Source organism: Camelina sativa, chromosome 10 (assembly GCF_000633955.1).
Source record: "Camelina sativa cultivar DH55 chromosome 10, Cs, whole genome shotgun sequence".
Lineage (NCBI taxonomy): Eukaryota > Viridiplantae > Streptophyta > Magnoliopsida > Brassicales > Brassicaceae > Camelina > Camelina sativa.
Window position 1 is genome coordinate 20,458,993 of NC_025694.1, and position 21,925 is coordinate 20,480,917.

The following is a 21,925-nucleotide window of genomic DNA, read 5'->3' on the forward strand; positions in this document are numbered from 1 at the left end:
ATTCCATTTATATTTTTCTATAGACCTAATCTTACAAGTAATCTTGACCCGGTCAAAGTTATAAAGAAAGCCCTAGCCGAGGCGCTGGTTTACTACTATCCGTTCGCTGGTAGGCTCCGGGAACTTTCCAACCAGAAACTCGCGGTGGAATGTACCGGTGAAGGCGTTTTGTTCATCGAGGCTGAAGCTGACGTTGCGCTTACAGAGTTGGAGGAAGCTGATGCGCTTCTCCCTCCTTTCCCTTGCATAAAAGAGCTTCTCTTTGACGTGGAAGGTTCAACCGATGTGCTCAACACTCCATTGCTTCTGTTTCAGGTAAATTATTTTGTTTTTAAAAGAAATTTTTTTTAAAAAAAAGTTGGTTAAATTATACTATTAAAACTTCAAAGGGACTAGCATGCAGGTCACGCGCTTGAAATGCGGCGGATTTATATTTGCCATCCGTTTCAACCACACCATGACCGATGGAGCCGGCTTGTCGCTTTTTCTAAAGTCACTATGCGAGTTGGCGTGTGGGCTTCAGGAGCCCTCGGTTCCACCCGTATGGGACCGACATTTGTTGACTGCGAGTGCTTCCGAGGCACGTGTGACCAACACGCACCTTGAGTACGAAGATCAGGTAGGAATCAATGAGGAAGGGGCGGAAGAACCTTTGGTTAGCCGGTCTTTCTTCTTTAGGGCGGAAGAGATCTCAGCCATACGGAGACTCCTTCCGCATGATCTCCACAATACCTCATTTGAAGCGTTGTCGTCATTTTTATGGCGTTGTCGGACAATCGCGTTGAATCCTGACCCCAACACTGAGATGCGACTTATGTGCCTCATCAACTCTCGTTCCAAGCTTCTAAACCCACCGCTATCGCCGGGTTACTATGGAAACGCGTTCGTCTTTCCCCCGGCAATAGCCACAGCAAGAGATCTTATGGAGAAACCTCTTGAGTTTGCTTTGAGGTTGATACAAAAAACGAAAACCATTGTAACGGAGGACTACGTCCGCTCGGTAACAGCCCTAATGGCGACAAGAGGCCGGCCTATGTTTGTGTTGGCGGGGAACTACATAATATCTGATTTGCGACATTTTGATTTGGGAAAAGTTGAATTTGGGCCGTGGGGCAAGCCGGTGTATGGTGGAAACGCTAAGGCCGGTATCGCAGTTTTTCCGGGAGTGAGTTTCTATGTGCCGTTTGAGAATAAAAAAGGTGAGACAGGTACCGTTGTGGCGATTAGCTTGCCTGTAAGGGCGATGGAGAGGTTCATAGCAGAGCTACATGTGCTCTAAGAGCTGAGTCGAGACCGAGCCATGCCAACACTAAGAGATATAAGAAGCGACTGTTTCAACTGTTTCAAGAAAATCTAATACTGCTTCAATAAATATTTTAATTTCTTTTGATAAGACATTTTTGGGAAAATTAGAAATAAAGGATGTTTTATTAAAAGTTTGTCCATCTATACTTTATATAAATAAGTTTGGTGAAATAGGTTTTACAGAAAAAATTTAGTCAATTATATCCTTAACTAAAAAAATAAAATTACTTTATTGAAAAAATGAAACCCTTTAATTATTTAATTAGTTATTCTAACTAGAAGGGAAACCCCTTAATTAGTTATTAACCCTTTAATTGATTTTTTCCTCCAAATCCTAATTTGAGAGAAAAAAAAACTACAATTTATTTGATTCAATAATCAAAAGTGGTTTGGTTATGTTTAGCACTTCAGCACTTGTGTCACTTGTAATTTGTGTCAACGAGACTTAGTGTCACTTGTGTTATCTTTTGTAACCGAAAACAATTAAACATGAACAAGTTTGCTTTTGTGAAAACCATATGGTATGCATCCAAAGTCCAAGTGAATATTCAATGACTAGACTAATCTAACAAATATCCATCAAAGTTATAATTAACAAAATTTGAAAGAACGTCAAAATTAGTTTCAAATCTTGCTTTTCTTCATCATCAATAAATCTCAACTCCTTGTTGGCATCCAGTGTCCATACACCACAAATAACATAGATTTGCATCACAAACAAGTAAGTGAAATTTTCGTGGAAAGTGGAAGAGAGGGTAAATAACCTATAGGTCATGTCGAATGTCAATTTTTTGTATTTCTCTACCTTCTAAAAAACTAAGAATACATTCTAAAATATATTAGAACATATCTAAACAATAAATACAGAATCGTAACCATAAATTAAAATTATTCAAAAAATATTCACATACCTAATTTAATTTATTTTCTTTCTATTTCTATGATATTCTAAGTTTTACAAATTATAAATTCTAAAAAGTCTACGATATATCTTCTACTTCTTTTAGTATACATGGTAAAACGTGGAAAATATATTCTGAATTGATGTAGAATGAAGAAAAATGTAGAATACATATTCTTAATTTTGTAGAACATACAAAATTCAGGTTCTGGAGTTTTTAGAACAAATTTTCTGTCTAAACTTCGTAGAACATGTACAAACTGTAGAATGAATAATCTAAATGTTTCAAAATTTGAAAAAATCGTAGAAATTCTTTTCTGAACAATTTAGATCAGAAATCATCAATTTACAAACTGATTTTTGACACCCAAAACATTTTTTTTTTCAAAACTTTTTTTACACAATTATATACTAACATAAATTTTCTGTTTGTTTTTTGGTTTAAACTCCTAAAAACTTTACTATATCTATTAGTAAGGGTATTTTCGTCACAATTGACAATTTAAAAAAAAGTGTATATGACAAACGTTTGGAAAAACCTTTCTTTATTTCTAATTTTCCCTAACATTTTTTAAGACTTTAAATTAAACAAGTAAAGTGTCGGAGTAATCGTTTGTTTTTTTAATTAATTAATTAAGCCCATGTGGGCATCTCAATGGATTGTTGAAATCCAATATTTGTTTCCTATTATAAACATACATATTTATATAAACTCTGTTAAGAGTAAATATATGCCTCCAAAATTTGATGACTTAAGCAAATGTTTCTTTTTTCTAATAAACTGAGCCCTGGACTCGAGACGTTACGTTATCAGTGAAATATATTATTGATCATATAATTAATTATTGAGTTAAAGACAAGATTTAAAGGTTGAATAATTGCAGACCACCAAGACATTATTCTTCTTGGATAGGATCACGTGACATTCTCAAGAGCTTATTTTCTATATCGAGTGGTTTATATATATCATGCGCCACATGATAGACTATCTAAACCAAATTATGGGACATCCTAATTGAGTCAGAAGCATTACACTTATTACACAATTTATACAACTTGTGTAATACGCTATCAACGACTAAAATACTCTCTGTCGTTGTTATAGAAATGAGGAAAGGTGTTGAAGAAAGATGGACCAAGGCAGATAGTGAAGGTTGAGAAACCTGTGGCGTGGGGACTTCCTTTGGTGGTCCGGACTCCGAAGCTCTCGCCATCAGTTTAAAATAAATGAAAAGCAAGCAAACATTGTGAATGAGGACACTTAATTACAAAGTAACTAAAAATTGTTAAGCTTTGGATCCCATTACATGATTGAAAGAAAACAAAACTAGAAGCTTCAAATTTACACTAGTAAAAAAAAACGTATAGCCATGTTTTTGTCACCCATCATCGTGACTAAAAATATATCTGCCACGAATAAACCACCAACAAATTTCATAGCAACTTCGTGACAAATTAGCCACGAAATTGACATGAATCCTCAGCGTGACCATATTTGTCACTATAACGTCACACAAACTTTCGTGGCTAAATAGTCATGACAAAATTCGTGGCTCTGTTGTAGTTATTCCACCGAATTATCCATCCCGCTACACTGTACCGCGGAAAACTAAGATGACTAAATCAGTGCCACAAAGTCCCTTCATGGCCTATTCGTGACATTTCCACCGAATTATCCATCCCATCGAAGGGAAAGTGAGATGGCTGTAAAGCCACTAATGTCGTTCGTAGCTAAATTGTGACTAAAATGTTGCCACTAAAACCATTCGTGACAATTTTGTGACTAGTCCACCAATTATGTTTTCCGGTTAAATGAAAATTTTGGCTTAATAGTAATTTTAGTTTTAATTATATACAAACCTAAAGCCCCTTCTTCGTTCACACCGACACACTTAGACAAAGGGAATAAACCCGAAAAATACGCCATCTAACTTTTTTTGGCCGTTTAATTCCTCTAGGTACTAAATTTCCCAAAAAACACATGGTTTAATTTTCGTTGTCTTTAAAAACCTTCATTTAATTAATAATGGTAGATCCATACTTACGACATAACGACTGTTAACTCTAATGACGGAAATGTCAACTACGATTAAAATATAACCCCACGTGGTTAATTAGAGGGAACTAAAGACACTGTTGCCCTCTTTTTCTTCCCCCAAATCGATTTCGAGTTTTAGAACCCTAGAACCCTAAAAGCGATTTTTCTTCTCAAACTTCAAATCCCGAATTCCTTTGATTGCGATGATAGTTGCTGTTCTGGTTGATTGTGTGGTGTGTTCGTTGCAAGAATCGATTGAAAGATGAGGTATGAAACCATTGTTAATTTCAATTGTAATGTTTAGGGTTTTAGGGTTCAACTCGAAATCGATTTGGGGGAAGAAGAAGAGGGCAACAATGTCTTTAGTTCCCTCTAATTAACCATGTGGGGTTATATTTTAATCCTGGTTAATATTTCCGTTATTAGAGTTAACAGTCGTTATGTCGTAAGTATGGATCTACCGTTATTAATTAAATGAATGTTTTTAAAGACAACGAAAGTTAAACCACGTATTTTTTGAGAAATTTAATAACTACAGGAATTAAATGGCCAAAAGAAAATTAGATAGCATATTTATCGGATTTTTTCCCTTAGACAAAATAAGAAAAAAAACTCTTAGCTCCTTCTTGCCTCCGTTGAATCTGTTGTCCCCTATCTCTCCGATCGATCTCTTCACAAACAGCAATGAGTCTCTCCGGCCACCGTCCACCACGATCCTCCGAGTCTGGTCTAGCATGTAACTGACGGTGTCTATTTACGAGTTCTGTTTTTCTTCTTCATAGTAATCAATTCTTCTTCTTATGCTTCTTCTTCTTCTTCCTTTCTCTAATTACTTGTTCTGTCTCTTCTCTTTTTGTGTCCATGCTCTATTCCTATTTTACTCTAAGGTTTTTTAGATCTTTTATTTTTGTGTCAGTTTAGGGGTTTCTAGGATTTGATTTGTTCATATTGTTCTTTAATATTTTGATATGAGCACGTTTTCAACTTGATGATGTTTAGATATTTTTGATTTTGAATTTTAAACATGAGTAAGTGTTCAATTTTGTTTTTTTTTTTAATTCTAGTTTGATGGTTTATCATTGTCGACAAATAGGTTTGTTCATATTGTTCTTGTGTATTGAGTAAGTGCTTGATATCATTGTTTTTTAAAGTCTTGTTCGCTCCTCTATTTATGATGTTTATAGATTGTTCTTTTCCTGGTTTATATCTTCCGACACTTAGCTTTGTTTATATTGTTTAGGTTGGCTGAGTATGTGTTCGATTTTTTTTTGGTTTTTTATTCTTGTTTGCTGCTCTATTTATGGTGTTTAGATATTGTTCATTTGATGGTTTATCTCTTCCGACACTTATGATTTGTTTTAAGTGTTGTCATTTGTTTGTTCTGTGTTATTATTTGCTACTCTTAAGAACATGTTTTTGATGCTTAGGATTTGTAGATGTGGATTCTAAACTTGGCTTTGTTCTATGTTTAAACTTAACTAAATTTTGTAGATTTGTTTACTTGACTTGTCATTAACAGCAACTATTTTTGTTTGTTTTGTGCTTCTAACTACAGAGCTGCAACGAAGATGGATGCCACTAAGTGCCATACCGCCTGGAGCCACACGTTCTCAAACGCAGCATCTTCACACGCAAAAAACTACAGCCAGTGAACTCTCGATGCATTGCTGAGTGCTCCTGAAAGAGAATCCCAGTCACATCTCCACCCAAGGAAACTCAATGGAGCTTTATGGTTAGTTTGTAAGAGAATCCCAGCCACACCTCATGCTCTATGGTATTTATATATTGGTGAAATGTCTTGCTCTCTTTTTGTTTTGTTTGATTGGTTAAGTTTATATGTTTGCTTTTGAATATCGTTTGATATTTGTTTTGTTACTCTCACAGCGTGGGCAATCTAAAAATGGGTATGTCTATGGAATCGACAGTGTTCAATACCGGGAAATCAATCCATCTGAGAAAGTAGCTGCTTCTATTTCTCGCAACCTGAACATGGAAGTGCGCATCTCTAGTTTGGAGACAAGCTTCAAGACACTCAACACCAATTTTGGAGATTTGAATACTAACATGGGAACGGTGATGGAAGAGTTGGTTGTATCACGACAAGCACTTAACCTTATCATGCAGTCTCTTGGAATTAGTCAACCCTCTGCTGCTGCTCCTCCTTCTCCAGCTACTACTGCTCCAGCTACTGCTGGTCCTGCTCCTGAAGCTCCTGTTCCTGCTGCTCCTGCTCCTGCTCAAGCTTCTACAACTCCTACTCCAGCTTCACACCAAGGCAACTTAGATGCATGGTGTGCATCATTAGGTATTTAACTTTTGGGAAGAGATGGTTAAGTGTTTTTTGTTAAAACTTTCTAACGGATAGACTTTTATTTAGCAAGTATTTTGGTACAACTTACTGTTATTTAGTAAGTCCTTTTGGTATAACTTACTATTTTTTAGTAAGTATTTTTGGTACGTAAGATGAGACTAATTGTTGTTTAGCAAGTATTTTTTTGGTAATATGTAAACATTAAACTACTTATGGTAATGTAAAATATCACTATTTGGATTTCATGTTTTGAGAATTTGGCTTTTTGTTACAGGTTTTTATTTTTAGTAATTCACAAACAATAGTGTGACCAATTCGTGGCTAATATAGCCACTAATAATTGTGACATTTCGTAGCTGCGGTTAGTTACAAAGTAATCGTGATACCTTCGTAGTTAGATCGTTTCGTAGCTAAATTTTGTCACGAATGGGAAGTGACAAATTCGTGACTATACAGCCACGAAAAGCAACGAAAATAATTTTGTTATGACGCTATATCTACGATATATTTTTGTGACTATTCGTGACATTTTTTGCTTATAGCCACGAATATTTAGGCTCAGCTACAAATATATTGGTGGCTATACATGTGTTTTTTACTAGAGAACATTGACCAAAAAAATCATGAACCAATTTTGGTTTTTTCGTATTCAATTGAACACCACCAATTATGTGTTCATATTTTTTCATTTACTCGTCATTATCTTTCTTTTCATCTTTATTGTCAATTTTGCATGATAGTTGTCACATTTACTTTCACTGTCTGCTTCTTCGTTATACTCTCGTTCTTCATATTTATTGTCTGATTTCTCGCTTTCTTCCGGTAAATAATCATTAAGAATATTTTTGTTTTAAATTACCACATAAATTTTGTCCACTTCTTCGTTATACTTTAATTCTTCCTCTTCCTCGTCCTCTAGCTTCCTAGCTTTTTCATTGAATAATCATTCAAAATCTTTTTGTTTTAAAGTTCTACACCACTTACTTTTCGTTCGTCGTCCGGTATGGAAAGTTGTACATAATTATTTTATTTCTATAGATTAAACTTTTTTTTTCTTCTTAAAAATATCTTATTAATATATAAAACTGTTGTATTCTCAAAATGTTAAATAATGAAGTGTCCAATTCCAGTTTATTGTTTTAAATCCCATGTGGACACTATAAGGAGCTTATAGCTCCTTTCTCTTCTTTAAAAATCTTAATAATATATAAAACTGTTATATTTTTCGAAATTGTTAATTAATGAAGTGTCCAATCCCGATTATTGTTTTAAATCACATGTGGACAACCTATTAGGAGTTTATATCTCCTTTTTTAAGAAGAATTAAATATTATAATATTTGAAGCTTTTTAAAAGTTTTTATTTGCTCAAATAAAACATCATATTCAGCCGAATAAAACTTTTAAATTTAGACAATTGATAAATCAAGTTTTTCTGTTCATTCGTAGTTGGAACTATATTAGTCTTATTTATAATGATTCTGAACCAATGTGTAAAACATTTTTAGCCGATGTGGGACGCTGTACATATGTCTTTTATTTTTCTTGATTTATCTTTTATTTTTCTAAAAAAAATAATCTAGAAAACTGCTATATTTTTAAAAATGTTAATTAGTGACATGTTGAATCTCTATTGGTTGTTTTAAAGCCGATGTGGACAGCCTTAGGAGCTTATAGCTTCTTCTTTTGTTTAATATATAGATTTTCTTTTTTATATTATGCAGTTTTATTTATGATTGGTTAAACTTTTTAAAAGTAACTATTTATTAAAGTGTGTGTTTTAACTAAAACATCCTATAATTTGAAATTGTGGGGTAACAACTAGGGCTAAAACTTAATAAATACTAAACATATAGTAACTGTGAGTTTCAAAAACACAACCATCAAAATAAAAACTTATTATAAAAAAATAATATGGTAAAAAGATTCAATTTTAATTAAAAATTATTAAATGAAAATTCATAATGAATTGAGGCAACTTTATTTGTATCAAGGAAAATTATTAAATAATTTGTATGTATTATAAGTATAAGATACTGTATGAAAAGTTATTGTAAAGAGTAACAAGCATCGTAACAGTTATTGATATTTATATTACTCATAAACAAATATTATGACTAAATGATCCAAAGTGAAAATATCCAATGAACGATTATAATAAGTAAATGTATTTTTCTGATAAAATAATTTAAAAAATAAAATAAATTTCATCTTGAGTGAAAATTTATCAACCAATAATTATAATAAAAGATGAAATCGTTAAATTTAAAAAAAAAACACATATTTTAATTTGATTGCATATATCACTTAAATTAAATTCAAAGTGTAAAGATATATTTCCTTTAATTAACTCATTTTGACTTATGAGAGAGAGACATGTTTAATTTGATTGCATAAAACATCACTTAAATTATATTCAAAGCGTAAAGATATATTTCTTTTAAGAAAAAACTTACTCAAATGTTATCCAAAAGTTTGTTTATTCCTCATATCTAACAATCTTCTAAAAATTACTCAAATGTTTAGTGTCCTAAGTGTAATTACAATTTACCCCTTGGGTTTAATTTTTCGATTTTGATTTAAAAAAATAAAAAAAATACACATCAGCAAATTATAATACACATCATTTTCCATTTTCCACGTCACAACCCGATAAAAAAAACTTAACGGCTGAGTTATATTATTTACGGGAAGACGAAAGGTCTCGTCGATTCATATAACGACTGAGTTATAATGTTTTGTGGCTGAGTTATCACAATAAATAATTTGAAAGCAAACAGTTGATTTATATTACTTGACAACTGAGTTACAGTATTTACGGGAAAACAAAAGGTCTCGTCGATTAATATGACGGCTGAATTATAATGCTTGATGCCTGAGTTATTACACAAAATAAAACAAATGTATTACAATAATACTGCATTGGACAAGTTTTCACATTGTGCCCAACTTGTTTACATCGAGAGCATGCATTTAGCTCATGGCTAAACGCGTCCAATCCGTAGTCTTCAAGAACAAGTTCCACAAGCCTGTCGTATGTTGTGCTTCCATATATCTGCACAACTATACACCCTCTATCGTCGGCGTTAAATACATCTCTTTGTTTCTTTACCCAATTACCGGAAACAACTAGTATCGGAACTGGATCCATGAAAGAAAATAGAGAACAAGGTGAAGAAGAAGTAGAAGAACAAGGTGAAGAAGAAGGTGAAGAAGCAAGTGAAGAAGAAGTAGAAGAACAAGGTTAAGAAGAAGGTAAAAACCATGTAAGAACAAGAGTCGAAGGAACGACATTTCGTATTTCCGGAGAAGAAAAATGATGACATGGAATGCTGACATGGATGATGCGTCTGACGTGGCAAGTTAGCCATTAAACAAATTATAACTCAGCCTAAATAAAACTCAGCCATCAAACAAATTATAAATCAGTCACAACATGAATAATATTATAATAATTAAAAAGCAAAAAAATGGCAGCAAAATTCAGCCGCTTCATCAACTGAAAATATGTAACTCAGCCGTATCGTTTAATAAGTCAGCCGTAACTGAATAATATTCTAGTAATTAATCTTTTGCTACTAAGTCAGCCGTGAAATGACCGAGTTGTACGATAAGTCGGCCTATCATGTCTGAGTTATAGTTTTTAACCATAACTCAGCCGTAACTACATCTCATAAGTCAGACGTTTTTCATAACTCAGTCACGCGGAAAAAGTTAATTCAGGCATGTCGTAGTGATAACTCAGCCAAAATTTTGAAAATTCAACCATCGGGTGAAAACTCAGCCGTAAGGATGGATAAGTTAGTTCATAACTCAGCCATATTTTAATAAGTCAGCCGTAACGCTTGGCTGAGTTATGCTCTAAGTAAACCGTCCACTCTTATTCAAATGTTTTTCCATAAATCAGCCGCAACATACCTATAACTCAGCCGTCAATACCTCTATAACGCGTTACGGCTGAGTTATTTAATACACGTCAGCAATTTCTGACGTGGCGTCTGACGTGGCAATGGCATTTTTGTAATTACGTTTTTTCCGGTAACATAAAACAAGGGCACGCTGAGTATTATGAAAATACCCGAAATATTCTAGTAATAAAATCTTTTCTTGTAGATTCTGGTAATATTACCTAAAATGTATAACATCTAAGTAGATCTCCCTTCCTTTAATTGCCCAACTAATGGATTTCTTATCTTCTTTTGACTAATGAGAGAGAGACTAATGTTTAATGTGATTGTATAGATATCCTCAAAGTGCAAAGATATCTTTCCATTAATGAAGAGATTCATTTTTCTTAAATGTCTAATTAATGGGATTTTAACCTTCTTTTGTCTAATGAAAGAGAGGCTAATAGTCTTGTATAAATATCCAACAAAAGTCTATTTGCTCATATCCAGAACAAATCTATCTCTCAAGAAAATTGATCTCTAAGCTCTTTCTGTTTTCATTGTCTCTTTTAATCTATACGCAACGCTCTGACACTATTTTACCCAACCACTCTCATGTATACATCTATCTTTCAGCTCTTCATATTTTCTTGTTTCTGAGTCATCCAAGAGAAATTCCAGAAAAAGAAAATGTTTCTTATTCAATAATTGATAAGATGTGAAGTATAAGTATAATTTTCTTGCAATTGAGTACTAATCAAAGTATCAACCTTTTTATTTAAAGTTTGGTGTTTGAGTAGGTAAACTCATGTTCTATTTTGATTTGTTTTCCAAATATTAAGATGGATTTTTTTTTATGAGTAGTAAGGCATATAGATCTAACAATATATTTGTACATGGATCTCACATTATACACTATTGGTTTTTATTGTATGATAGCTTTGAATTTTGGATACTACTGAATGTGATTTTAGTTTCTCTGTATGTTTACAAGTTATTTTTAACGAAATATTATTTAAAATGTGTTATTCAATACTCTTACTCAATTTGATTATATCAATTCATGTTTACTTTTTTTTTTAAAGAGTTCATGTTCGATTTTATTTGCTTTGTCGATCCAATTGCATTAGTATATTATGTGGGTAGTTTGACAAATTTTGGAGGATATGGGTACCGTGGTGTGTCCTTTATGTTATTTTTGTTTACGTTTTCAGAAAATTTTGGACTTAATTAAAAACCATTTATATCAACAATGGGAAGTATTGAGTCATGAAAGATTATTTTGTGTGTTCACATAGGTGTCATGTAAATCATTGAATTCCCTCAGAAAAATTATAGGATTTCATACTACATTTTGTTAGAAGAAGATATTTTCTTTGCAATTTCAAATAAAAGATAAATAACGTAATTATATAATAATTTTTCTTCTTTAATAAATATGTGAACCATTTATTTTTTCATCGATAGTGTGATGCGTGTTAACTTTCAAATTAATGTCCTTATGACAGTTTATAAAATATGCATGCTTTGTTTTTGATAGGAGATGATTTAAATTTTTTAGAAAGTGGAGATAGCATAAATGATAAACATAATTGAGATGATATAAAATCACGATGATAAACGAGAGGCAATGGTCGAGGAGGCTTTATGAGGTATAAAAACACATCATTTTGGGTAGTTTTAGCTTTGGAGGAAGAATTTATTTTCTTCTGAAAAGGTTTTGACTTTTTAGTGGTTGAAAGGTAACATATATTAGGCCAAACTGAAGAATGTGTTTTTACAATTATTTGGGGTAGAAGACTTAATATTAATTGTTTTCTTATATATGCTTTCAAAAAACTATTTTTACAAGGTATTATTGGTTCTAGTTTGATTTCTCTAGTGGAGGGAGAAAATATGAGCAAATACATATCAATATTAGAATTAACATAAGTTATTAGCTTGTGAACATTTTAAACGTGTTATAACTAATCATGGTTTTATATTTTAAACATGACTAGTCTCTTCAATATGATCTGCCTTGTTGTATACAATGGAAACGAACAAAGGCTTTCATGTGGTACACTTGTACATCAATTGGAACAACCGCTACTTTCTTCTTCATGCTCTAATCATGAAGAAAATTGTGGTTGAAGAGATAAGTTGAAAAGAGTAAAGATACAAGATCATCTATATTTTTATATAAAATTATTGTTAGAAAATAACTTTTATTCAAGGAACTAGTGAACATTGATATTTTTGTGAAATTGATGACTAACTTGACTAGTCTTACAAGAAAACATGGGGCTAGGTTGAGGATATAAGTTTATAAACACTGATCTCATGTTATGTTTTTATAAGCATATGAGGTTCCATCGTCACACAAGATTCTTCTATAGATGGATATGAAATTGTGGTTGAGTTTGTAAGAATTGGTCTCACTTTATCATACTTCACAACATATAATGAAAAAAAAGAAATGATGAAGGGGATGAAGATAGTGGTGGTAAAAAACATGTGTATATATATATAGAGCGAGAGCTAGAGTAAATAACGAACAATAATTATCATTTAAGAGAATGCTAATATAACTAGATTCAATACTTGTATTAAGAATCTTAAGGAGGGAAACAATTATTGGAACATTAGTTCTACAGCTTTGGTAAATGTATATCTCTTTATGTTTCCAACTAGTCAAAGAAGTATCTCATGAAAGCCACGTGCCACATAAAAAAATATGATGACCAATTGGCATAGTGCATTTCATGGAAAACGTTGGCGACTGATTTTCTTAAACTATTATGAAATGCGCCATGACAATTGGTCATCATATTTTTTCTATGTGGCACGTGGCCTTCATAAGATATTTCCTTGACTAGTTATTCCTTATTCAAGCTGCATAAACTCAAAGAGATATACATTTACCAAAGTTGTAGAATTAATGTTCCAATTATTTTTTCCCTCTGAGTCTTAATACAAGTATCGAATCTAGTTATATTAGCATTCTCTTAAATGATAATTATTGGTCGTTATTTACTCTAGCTCTCTATGTATACATATACGTGTTTTTCACCATCACTATCTTCATCCCCTTCATCATTTCTATTTTTTCATTATATTTTGTGAAGTATGATCAGTTATTTATATAATGCTATGCGCATCAGGCTCGCCAGGTGGATATGGAATTACGGTGGAGGTCGCAATGATTGGTTTCACCATGTTATGCTTCACGAAAGATAAAGAAATATCAAAACTGATGTAGATGATGAAGATAATGGTGGTGAAAAACATGCATTTATATAGGATACTAAATAACTGTATTTTGATTATCACAAAAGCCCCCTTCATCATCTTCATTGTTCCCAATTTTGATTATATGTTGTGAAGTACAACATGGTGAGACCGATATTTGCAACATTGACCGCAATTTCAAATCCATCTATGGAAGAATCTTGTGGGCGGATGAATAATGGCAAACTTTATGCGCATAATGTTAGGCAAATACCATATGCGAAAGAAAATAAACTTCCTAGAAACCGGGTGATAAATTAATTTGATAATTTTTCTCCGTCATTGCTTGAAATCTTTTTGTTTCTCGTGTATTTAACCTTTTTTATGAAAATCTGGACTAAAACAGTTACATCTTTTTGATATAACAAAGATCTAGAGATGTTGTATGTTCAAAAAAGAAAAGAAAAGAAAAGGATCTACAGAGTTATGGGCTCACTGAAGCAATGCGGTTGGTAATCCATATAGTAATTCATTTCAGTATTGATAAATCTTCAAAACCAAAAAAAGAAATAATAGTAGATACAAAATATGTAAAATTACTACAAGAAAACATGGGGCTAGGTTGAGGATATAAGTTTATAAACACTGATCTCATGTTATGTTTTTATAAGCATATGAGGTTCCATCGTCACACAAGATTCTTCCATAGATGGATATGAAATTGTGGTTGAGTTTGTAAGAATTGGTCTCACTTTATCATACTTCACAACATATAATGAAAAAAAAGAAATGATGAAGGGGATGAAGATAGTGGTGGTAAAAAACATGTGTATATATATATAGAGCGAGAGCTAGAGTAAATAACGAACAATAATTATCATTTAAGAGAATGCTAATATAACTAGATTCAATACTTGTATTAAGAATCTTAAGGAGGGAAACAATTATTGGAACATTAGTTCTACAGCTTTGGTAAATGTATATCTCTTTATGTTTCCAACTAGTCAAAGAAGTATCTCATGAAAGCCACGTGCCACATAAAAAATATGATGACCAATTGGCATGGTGCATTTCATGGAAAACGTTGGCGACTGATTTTCTTAAACTATTATGAAATGCGCCATGACAATTGGTCATCATATTTTTTCTATGTGGCACGTGGCCTTCATAAGATATTTCCTTGACTAGTTATTCCTTATTCAAGCTGCATAAACTCAAAGAGATATACATTTACCAAAGTTGTAGAATTAATGTTCCAATTATTTTTTCCCTCTGAGTCTTAATACAAGTATCGAATCTAGTTATATTAGCATTCTCTTAAATGATAATTATTGGTCGTTATTTACTCTAGCTCTCTATGTATACATATACGTGTTTTTCACCATCACTATCTTCATCCCCTTCATCATTTCTATTTTTTCATTATATTTTGTGAACTATGATCAATTATTTACATAATGCTATGCGCATCAGGCTCGCCAGGTGGATATGGAATTACGGTGGAGGTCGCAATGATTGGTTTCACCATGTTATGCTTCACGAAAGATAAAGAAATATCAAAACTGATGTAGATGATGAAGATAATGGTGGTGAAAAACATGCATTTATATAGGATACTAAATAACTGTATTTTGATTATCACAAAAGCCCCCTTCATCATCTTCATTGTTCCCAATTTTGATTATATGTTGTGAAGTACAACATGGTGAGACCGATATTTGCAACATTGACCGCAATTTCAAATCCATCTATGGAAGAATCTTGTGGGCGGATGAATAATGGCAAACTTTATGCGCATAATGTTAGGCAAATACCATATGAGAAAGAAAATAAACTTCCTAGAAACCGGGTGATAAATTAATTTGATAATTTTTCTCCGTCATTGCTTGAAATCTTTTTGTTTCTCGTGTATTTAACCTTTTTTATGAAAATGTGGACTAAAACAGTTACATCTTTTTGATATAACAAAGATCTAGAGATGTTGTATGTTAAAAAAAGAAAAGAAAAGAAAAGGATCTACTGAGTTATGGGCTCGCTGAAGCAATGCGGTTAGTAATCCATATAGTAATTCATTTCAGTATTGATAAATCTTCAAAACCAAAAAAAGAAATAATAGTAGATACAAAATATATAATTAGATATTTCAATGTTTTCCCTACATACTCATACCTAATTCTTTCACTTGTTCTAATGTATAGTAAGGTTATGTGTCAAGCTTAATTGATCACTGGCTAGGATCAAAAAAATTATGAAATTTGAGTGTTGAGTCAAAGTTTAAAAAGTAATGGAAATTTTCTTTTAGAATAAGCCTCGGTGGCTGATGTTTTAAAATTTTCTTTCGGCTAAAATTGTTATTTTCCAGTATTATTATAATATATACATATATAAACATCTTGTAAGGAAATTTTGTAAAATTTTTTTGGAGTTTTAAACTATTTACCTAAATTCGAAACTAATATTTATCATATTTAACAAAAAGTTCCTAAAATCGTTTCATAATAAATCTCAATTACCATTTTTCAAATTCTTTCTCTGCATTCATCTTTATATGATTTCATTTGTTTCTAAAAATATTTTATTACATAATACATATGTATAGTAAAAATAGAAGGTTTTTTTTTGCATATGTTGCAATTTGAATTTTCTAAAACAGACGTATTCAATCGAGTTTTTTAAAAAGTGTTTATATAACGTTCAATATCGGATATAAAATTTTACTAATATGCTTAAGGGACGAGATTATATAGCGGGACGGTTTGGATATGAACAAACGCGCCGACTCTCTGCACTTGCATCGATCCTCCCATCTACTAGGCTATATACAGAATTGAAAAGACAAGCACAATCAAATACACAAAGAAACAAGCAAACCAAAAATCTCCGAACAAACGCACCGACTCTCTGCACTTGCATCGATCTACGCACTCTTTGCGTCGACCGACACAACATCCTTGTGTCGACCGATGCAACATCCTTGCATCAACCGGTGCTACATCCTAGCATCGAGAAAATAGACCAAACACGACAAGAGACAACGCCACAGCACGTTCCTAACACGTTCACGGCCACAGATCTCCAACCATAGGAAAAGATCTCTCAAGAAAAGGCACTGATTTCATATGAACTCTCTGGAAAACTCTTTCTCTCTTTTGTAGAAGGTAAAAATGGCTAAACAAGTCAAGGGCGTCGACAATAAGCCTTTTATATCGACCCCTAGGTTTCCCAAACCCCAAACCGTTCTTTTATAAACCCAAACCGATATATAATTTCATTCTAATTATAAAATTTAAACCCTAACCATCTTATTTATAAACTCAAACCGACATATAATTTCATTCTAATTGTAAAATCTAAACCCTAACCCTCTCATTTGTAAACCCAAACCGAAAATAATTTCGTTCTAATTGTAAAATCTAAACCGTAACTGAAACGACCTGATCCGTTTTTAAAAAAAAATAAATAATAATAATAATAATAATAATAATAATAATAACAATAATAATAATAATAATAATAATAATAATAATAATAATAAATACTCTACAGCTAGTGGTCCCATACCCACTAGTCACATATTCACACCACTCAACAGCGGATAACATAAACCATAACAATAATCCAATAAATATCCAATAATTAATTAACCAAACAACAGGAAACATAGAACCAGCAATCCTAACAACTTTATAATGACCCAACTCTAGCAACCTAGCAGTGCCAGACAACAATCAATAGAGTCCCTAGAACATCCTCCTCTTCATTGCCTTGATTCCAAGATCACACTTTGCTTTTACCTGCACCACAAACACTAATTGAGATGCATGAGTATTTGATAAACACTCATTGAGGCAATCCTCCCATCTACTGGTCTATACACACAAGCAACAATGATTCCAATGTTCCAAACAAACAACAAACAAAACATATAAACCAGTAAAACAAACATCATCTCGCTAGAAGGGAGGTGTCGACCGACACCAGCCAAGTGTCGACCAAGAACACCCCACAGTGTCGATCGATGTCGTTTTGCTGGTGTCGATCGATACTCCCTCTGCAACTACGATCTGCTCGAAGCTGAGAGTCGAATCTCGCTTCCCAACCTCTTCCAAATCGTCCAATACTCAAAACCAAGCCAGAAACGTCCGTAGGAACCTGTAGCATCCAATCCCAGCAAGAAAAACACACAAAACAACAACAAAACAAGCAAGAACAAGGAATTACAGGCTTAGATCAGCCATGGTCATGCACTCACCTTAAGAAGTGATTAACGAAAAATAACAACAACCATATGAGAGGCTCTCAAATATCCAAGAAAAATCAAACTCTCTCCTAAAACCAATCACAACAACAAACAAACAATGAAAACAAACTGCTAGAAAGAAAACAGAAAAGGATAACCTCACGAGTGAAACCACGAAATCAAAACAAATCGTTAACTTTCTAATCGCTCCGGTGACAACCAAGGTCTACACGTCTTGAAGCGTTCCACAAAATTTCAGGACGATCAGATCTCAGGTTAAACCGCAATCGATCCCGAAACACCCGCTGGTCTCAATCCGCGACTGAAACAAAACGCCCCATTAAACTGCCAATATCTCCTAGAATATTAACCCAAATTAACTTCTGTAGAGTGTACGAAAATCTCTTAGCTACAGCTCTACCAAAAATCAGTACCTTTCGAAAGGATTTTACCCGTCGGATCCTCCTTCTCCCAAAACCTGACAGTTATGTTTCTCTCTTTACTCAAAGGAAAAGGTTGATCTCCTTTGCCTTCTCCTTTACATCAAATCACCAAGAGTTATCTCTCAATCTCTCCCTCCCTCTGATGACAATGTCGACAAAAGCACAAAAGAAGAGAGGAGGCGTGACTTTGAGGGAGATTAAGGGTTTTTGGTTTACTCAATTAAAAATCAAAATCAATTAATTAAACCAAAAATTAATTAAAAATCCACTCCTTTGGTTTACTCAACACATCCCAACTTTATTCCCAAAACACGGATGTTACACTAACCATCTTTTTTGTAAACCAAAACCGACATAAAATTTCGTTCTAATTTTAAAATCTAAACCCTAACCATCTCATTTGTAAACCCAAACCGACATATAATTTTGTTCTAATTGTAAAATCTAAACCTAACCACCTTATTTGTAAACTCAAACCGACATATAATTTTGTTCTAATTGTAAAATATAAACCCTAACTACCTCATTTGTAAAACCAAACCGACATATAGTTTTGTTTTAATTGTAAAATCATAATTCTCATTTATAAACCAACCCGATATATAACCTCGTATAATTGTAAAATCTAAACCAAACCAATATTTAATTTTCCTTAAATAAAAGTATACAGAATTTGTTTTTTTAATATGTTTTGTTTTTAAATTATTTTTGAATTATTTTTTTAAATAAAATATTAGATAAAACATTCTGATTGGTTGAGAGGGAAGGTTGAACTTAAGTATTTTAATTTGAATATACCCCCATAATATCCAAGACATGAAATTTTTATCGAGTAGATAAACCTGTAATTATTCGCAGTATTGAAGCAATTCTTGTGGATGCAAAAGTATATCAACATTACTGTGTGTTTGTGTTTATAGTTATAATCTTCGTATTACTTTATAGGTTTCTCAAAGTAAATGTTTTTTTTTAGCACATTTTTGTCACCACTACGTGCAAGCAAAGATACTGGCAATATTTATTTCTTATTTAACTCCAGGGGCATGTTTACTGGTAATTTTTCTTAGAAGTATTCTTAACTAAAAATTAAAAAGTAATAATAAAATAATAATAAAGGAAGGTAAAATGTGAGAAACGTTTCTTTATTCAGAATCTAAGAAACCGATTTTCTGGACAACCACGACATGTGGCAATTTTTAAAAAGTTAATATATTTTTTTAGATTTATTATTTAAGTAAATAAAATTGAAAGAAAATAATTAAAATATATTATTTTGAGAAATGAGAAGTTCTGCTCGGATGATGATGGTCTTAGTTTTAATTCTTCTCAATTCTTATCTTCTTTCTACAGCTCCTTTTCTTCTTTTATTTCTGTGGGAACAATAGTCACTGATTGATAACGTTGTCCAAGTTATTGTTTTATACTTTCTCCATAGTGATTTAATTCTGTCTCTTTCGTCAATATCATATTAATTATATATATATACTAGATTTATTACCCATGTGTTCTGCGGGACTATAATTTTTTTAATTATTAATACAAATCGTTGAATATAATTATAATGATTCCATATGAAAATATAAACCTATATAGATGTAAAATTTAATTTATTAAGTGATATATAAATTATCTATTTATTTTAACATTGTTTCATGATTAATTCTTTATTTATTTTCCAGTTTACATTTTTCATCTATCGCATCTACTCTATTTTCACATTCTATTATCTCAATTATAATATATTGATTATGAAAACATATCATAACTATCTTTCATCTTCTAATACTTTTTTTTATTGATTGAGTGATCATACTTATTAATGTAGATGTAAAATATTTTTGAGAACATACCCACTCTTTGTCGCAAAATTTCTTTACCAGTGTTATATACTACACATAAGTTTTGCTTCCTAGAAGCTTGTGACTTTGCGAGGAAGCGGATCTTGGCTTGGCACACGAAGAATGGAGCACTACCTTTAGCTGAGAGAGGTGTAGGGGAAAACCCAGCGTGTCAAGCAGCGGCTGAATATCTCTCTAAGCTCGCTCTTCAAAAGGGAAGCAAAGACAATATCTCGATCATAGTGGTCGACTTGAAAGCTCAAAGAAAGTTCAAGACCAGATCTTGAAACACTGTACTCTCGAGCTCTTACACTATTATAATTTTATATTTCTTATTTTTAAAAAAGTTTCCGCAAGTTTACATAAAATTAAGAAGCGAAATGTTGGGGGAAGAAGTATCAAGACCTTGATGATGCATAGCTAAAAAGTCCATTCCTTTTTCTCATGGACTTCATTACTTGAATGTGTATGTTTGTTATGTATAAGAAGAATAGAGAAGAAGTGTTTCTTTTTATAACTTTAATCTTCAGATTGTCATAAAAAGTAGGTGGATATGTTGTAATATTGGAGATGTAAGGGAATTGTAATTTAATTTTATGTCACTTTGATACTTTTCTGTAATATATTTTCTTCTTTATATAAATACTTGTTGTAATAGTGTACTGTCCTTTTTCTGTTGTTATTGATTACCTGACTATACTATAAACTGATTTATAAAACATAAACAAATAATGGTGTTTCAAGAGGGTTGTTCTTGTAACATAAGTCTCTCCATTTTCATTGTGGAGGTTAGAAAGGTGGTATTGATCTTTTAGACTTGACAAGAAAAGTCAAGAGTTTACAGAGTGAAACTGAAACCTAATTGACGGATGGATGAGAGTTACATAAGAGATCATAACTGGTGTTATGTATACTCTCAAACGATGTGCTGAGCCAAAGCAAGGATCTTGAGCTGTTTCTTGCGCCGCATTTCATGTGGGACAGGACCGAACACTCGGGTACCAGTTGGTTGGTTAAACTCCACTTTCTTATTCTTTTTCTTAATTCCCACAGCTACAACCGCATTGTCATCCAACCTGACTTGGCTTCCATCAACGTGTCCTTTGTGCATCGCAGCACGCACAACCACACCATACACGACAGTCCCTTCCTTCACTTTACCTCTTGGTATCGCCTCTTTCACAGAACCAACAATGATATCGCCAAGTCTTGCTCCTTTCTTATTACCTTTCAGGGTTTGCAGAAATCGAATCTAGAAAGAAGAAGATAATGGTTACTTTACATTAAAAAAAAAAAGCAACGCCTCGGCTTCAAACCGAGGAAAATGCTTGTACGGCGATCAGGTCTTATTACCTAAATTATATTACAAATAAACATGATATTCACCGTTACAAAGAAAAAAACAATCAACATAAGTTTATTCGAATTTTGGTGACAAGTAAAAAACAATCCGCTAGAATAGGAAACAAAACAACTAATAAATTCCTAAATACCAAAAATTGTGGAGCAAATAACTTCAAATTTAGAAAATAAGCCCGAAATTAGGTAGGTGGAATATCTCAAAATTCAAATTCGGATCTTTAAATTTTCTTTTTATTAATTTAATTAGCATTTACAATTTAGAAAAGGTTTCCAAAAACTGTTAGTCGAAAATTCTATATTTTTAGAAACAATAATTACGAAATTAATTATAAGAATAATAAATACTCAATATTTATGAAAATCGTTTACAATTGTTACCATAAAAATAAAA

At 32.4% G+C, this 21,925-nt stretch overlaps 1 protein-coding gene and 1 pseudogene across 1 annotated transcript; both read left to right on the top strand.

Annotated features, from left to right (window-relative positions):
* LOC104720546 overlaps nucleotides 1-21,925 on the top strand; it is a 218,764-nt pseudogene that overhangs the window by 10,407 nt on the left and 186,432 nt on the right.
* On the top strand, nucleotides 7-1,439 carry LOC104720547 ((Z)-3-hexen-1-ol acetyltransferase-like; the record flags this gene model as incomplete). Its single annotated transcript, XM_010438438.2, has 2 exons — nucleotides 7-315; nucleotides 404-1,439. Coding segments are annotated over 2 exons (1,185 nt in total), but the record flags the coding sequence as incomplete, so codon positions are not given.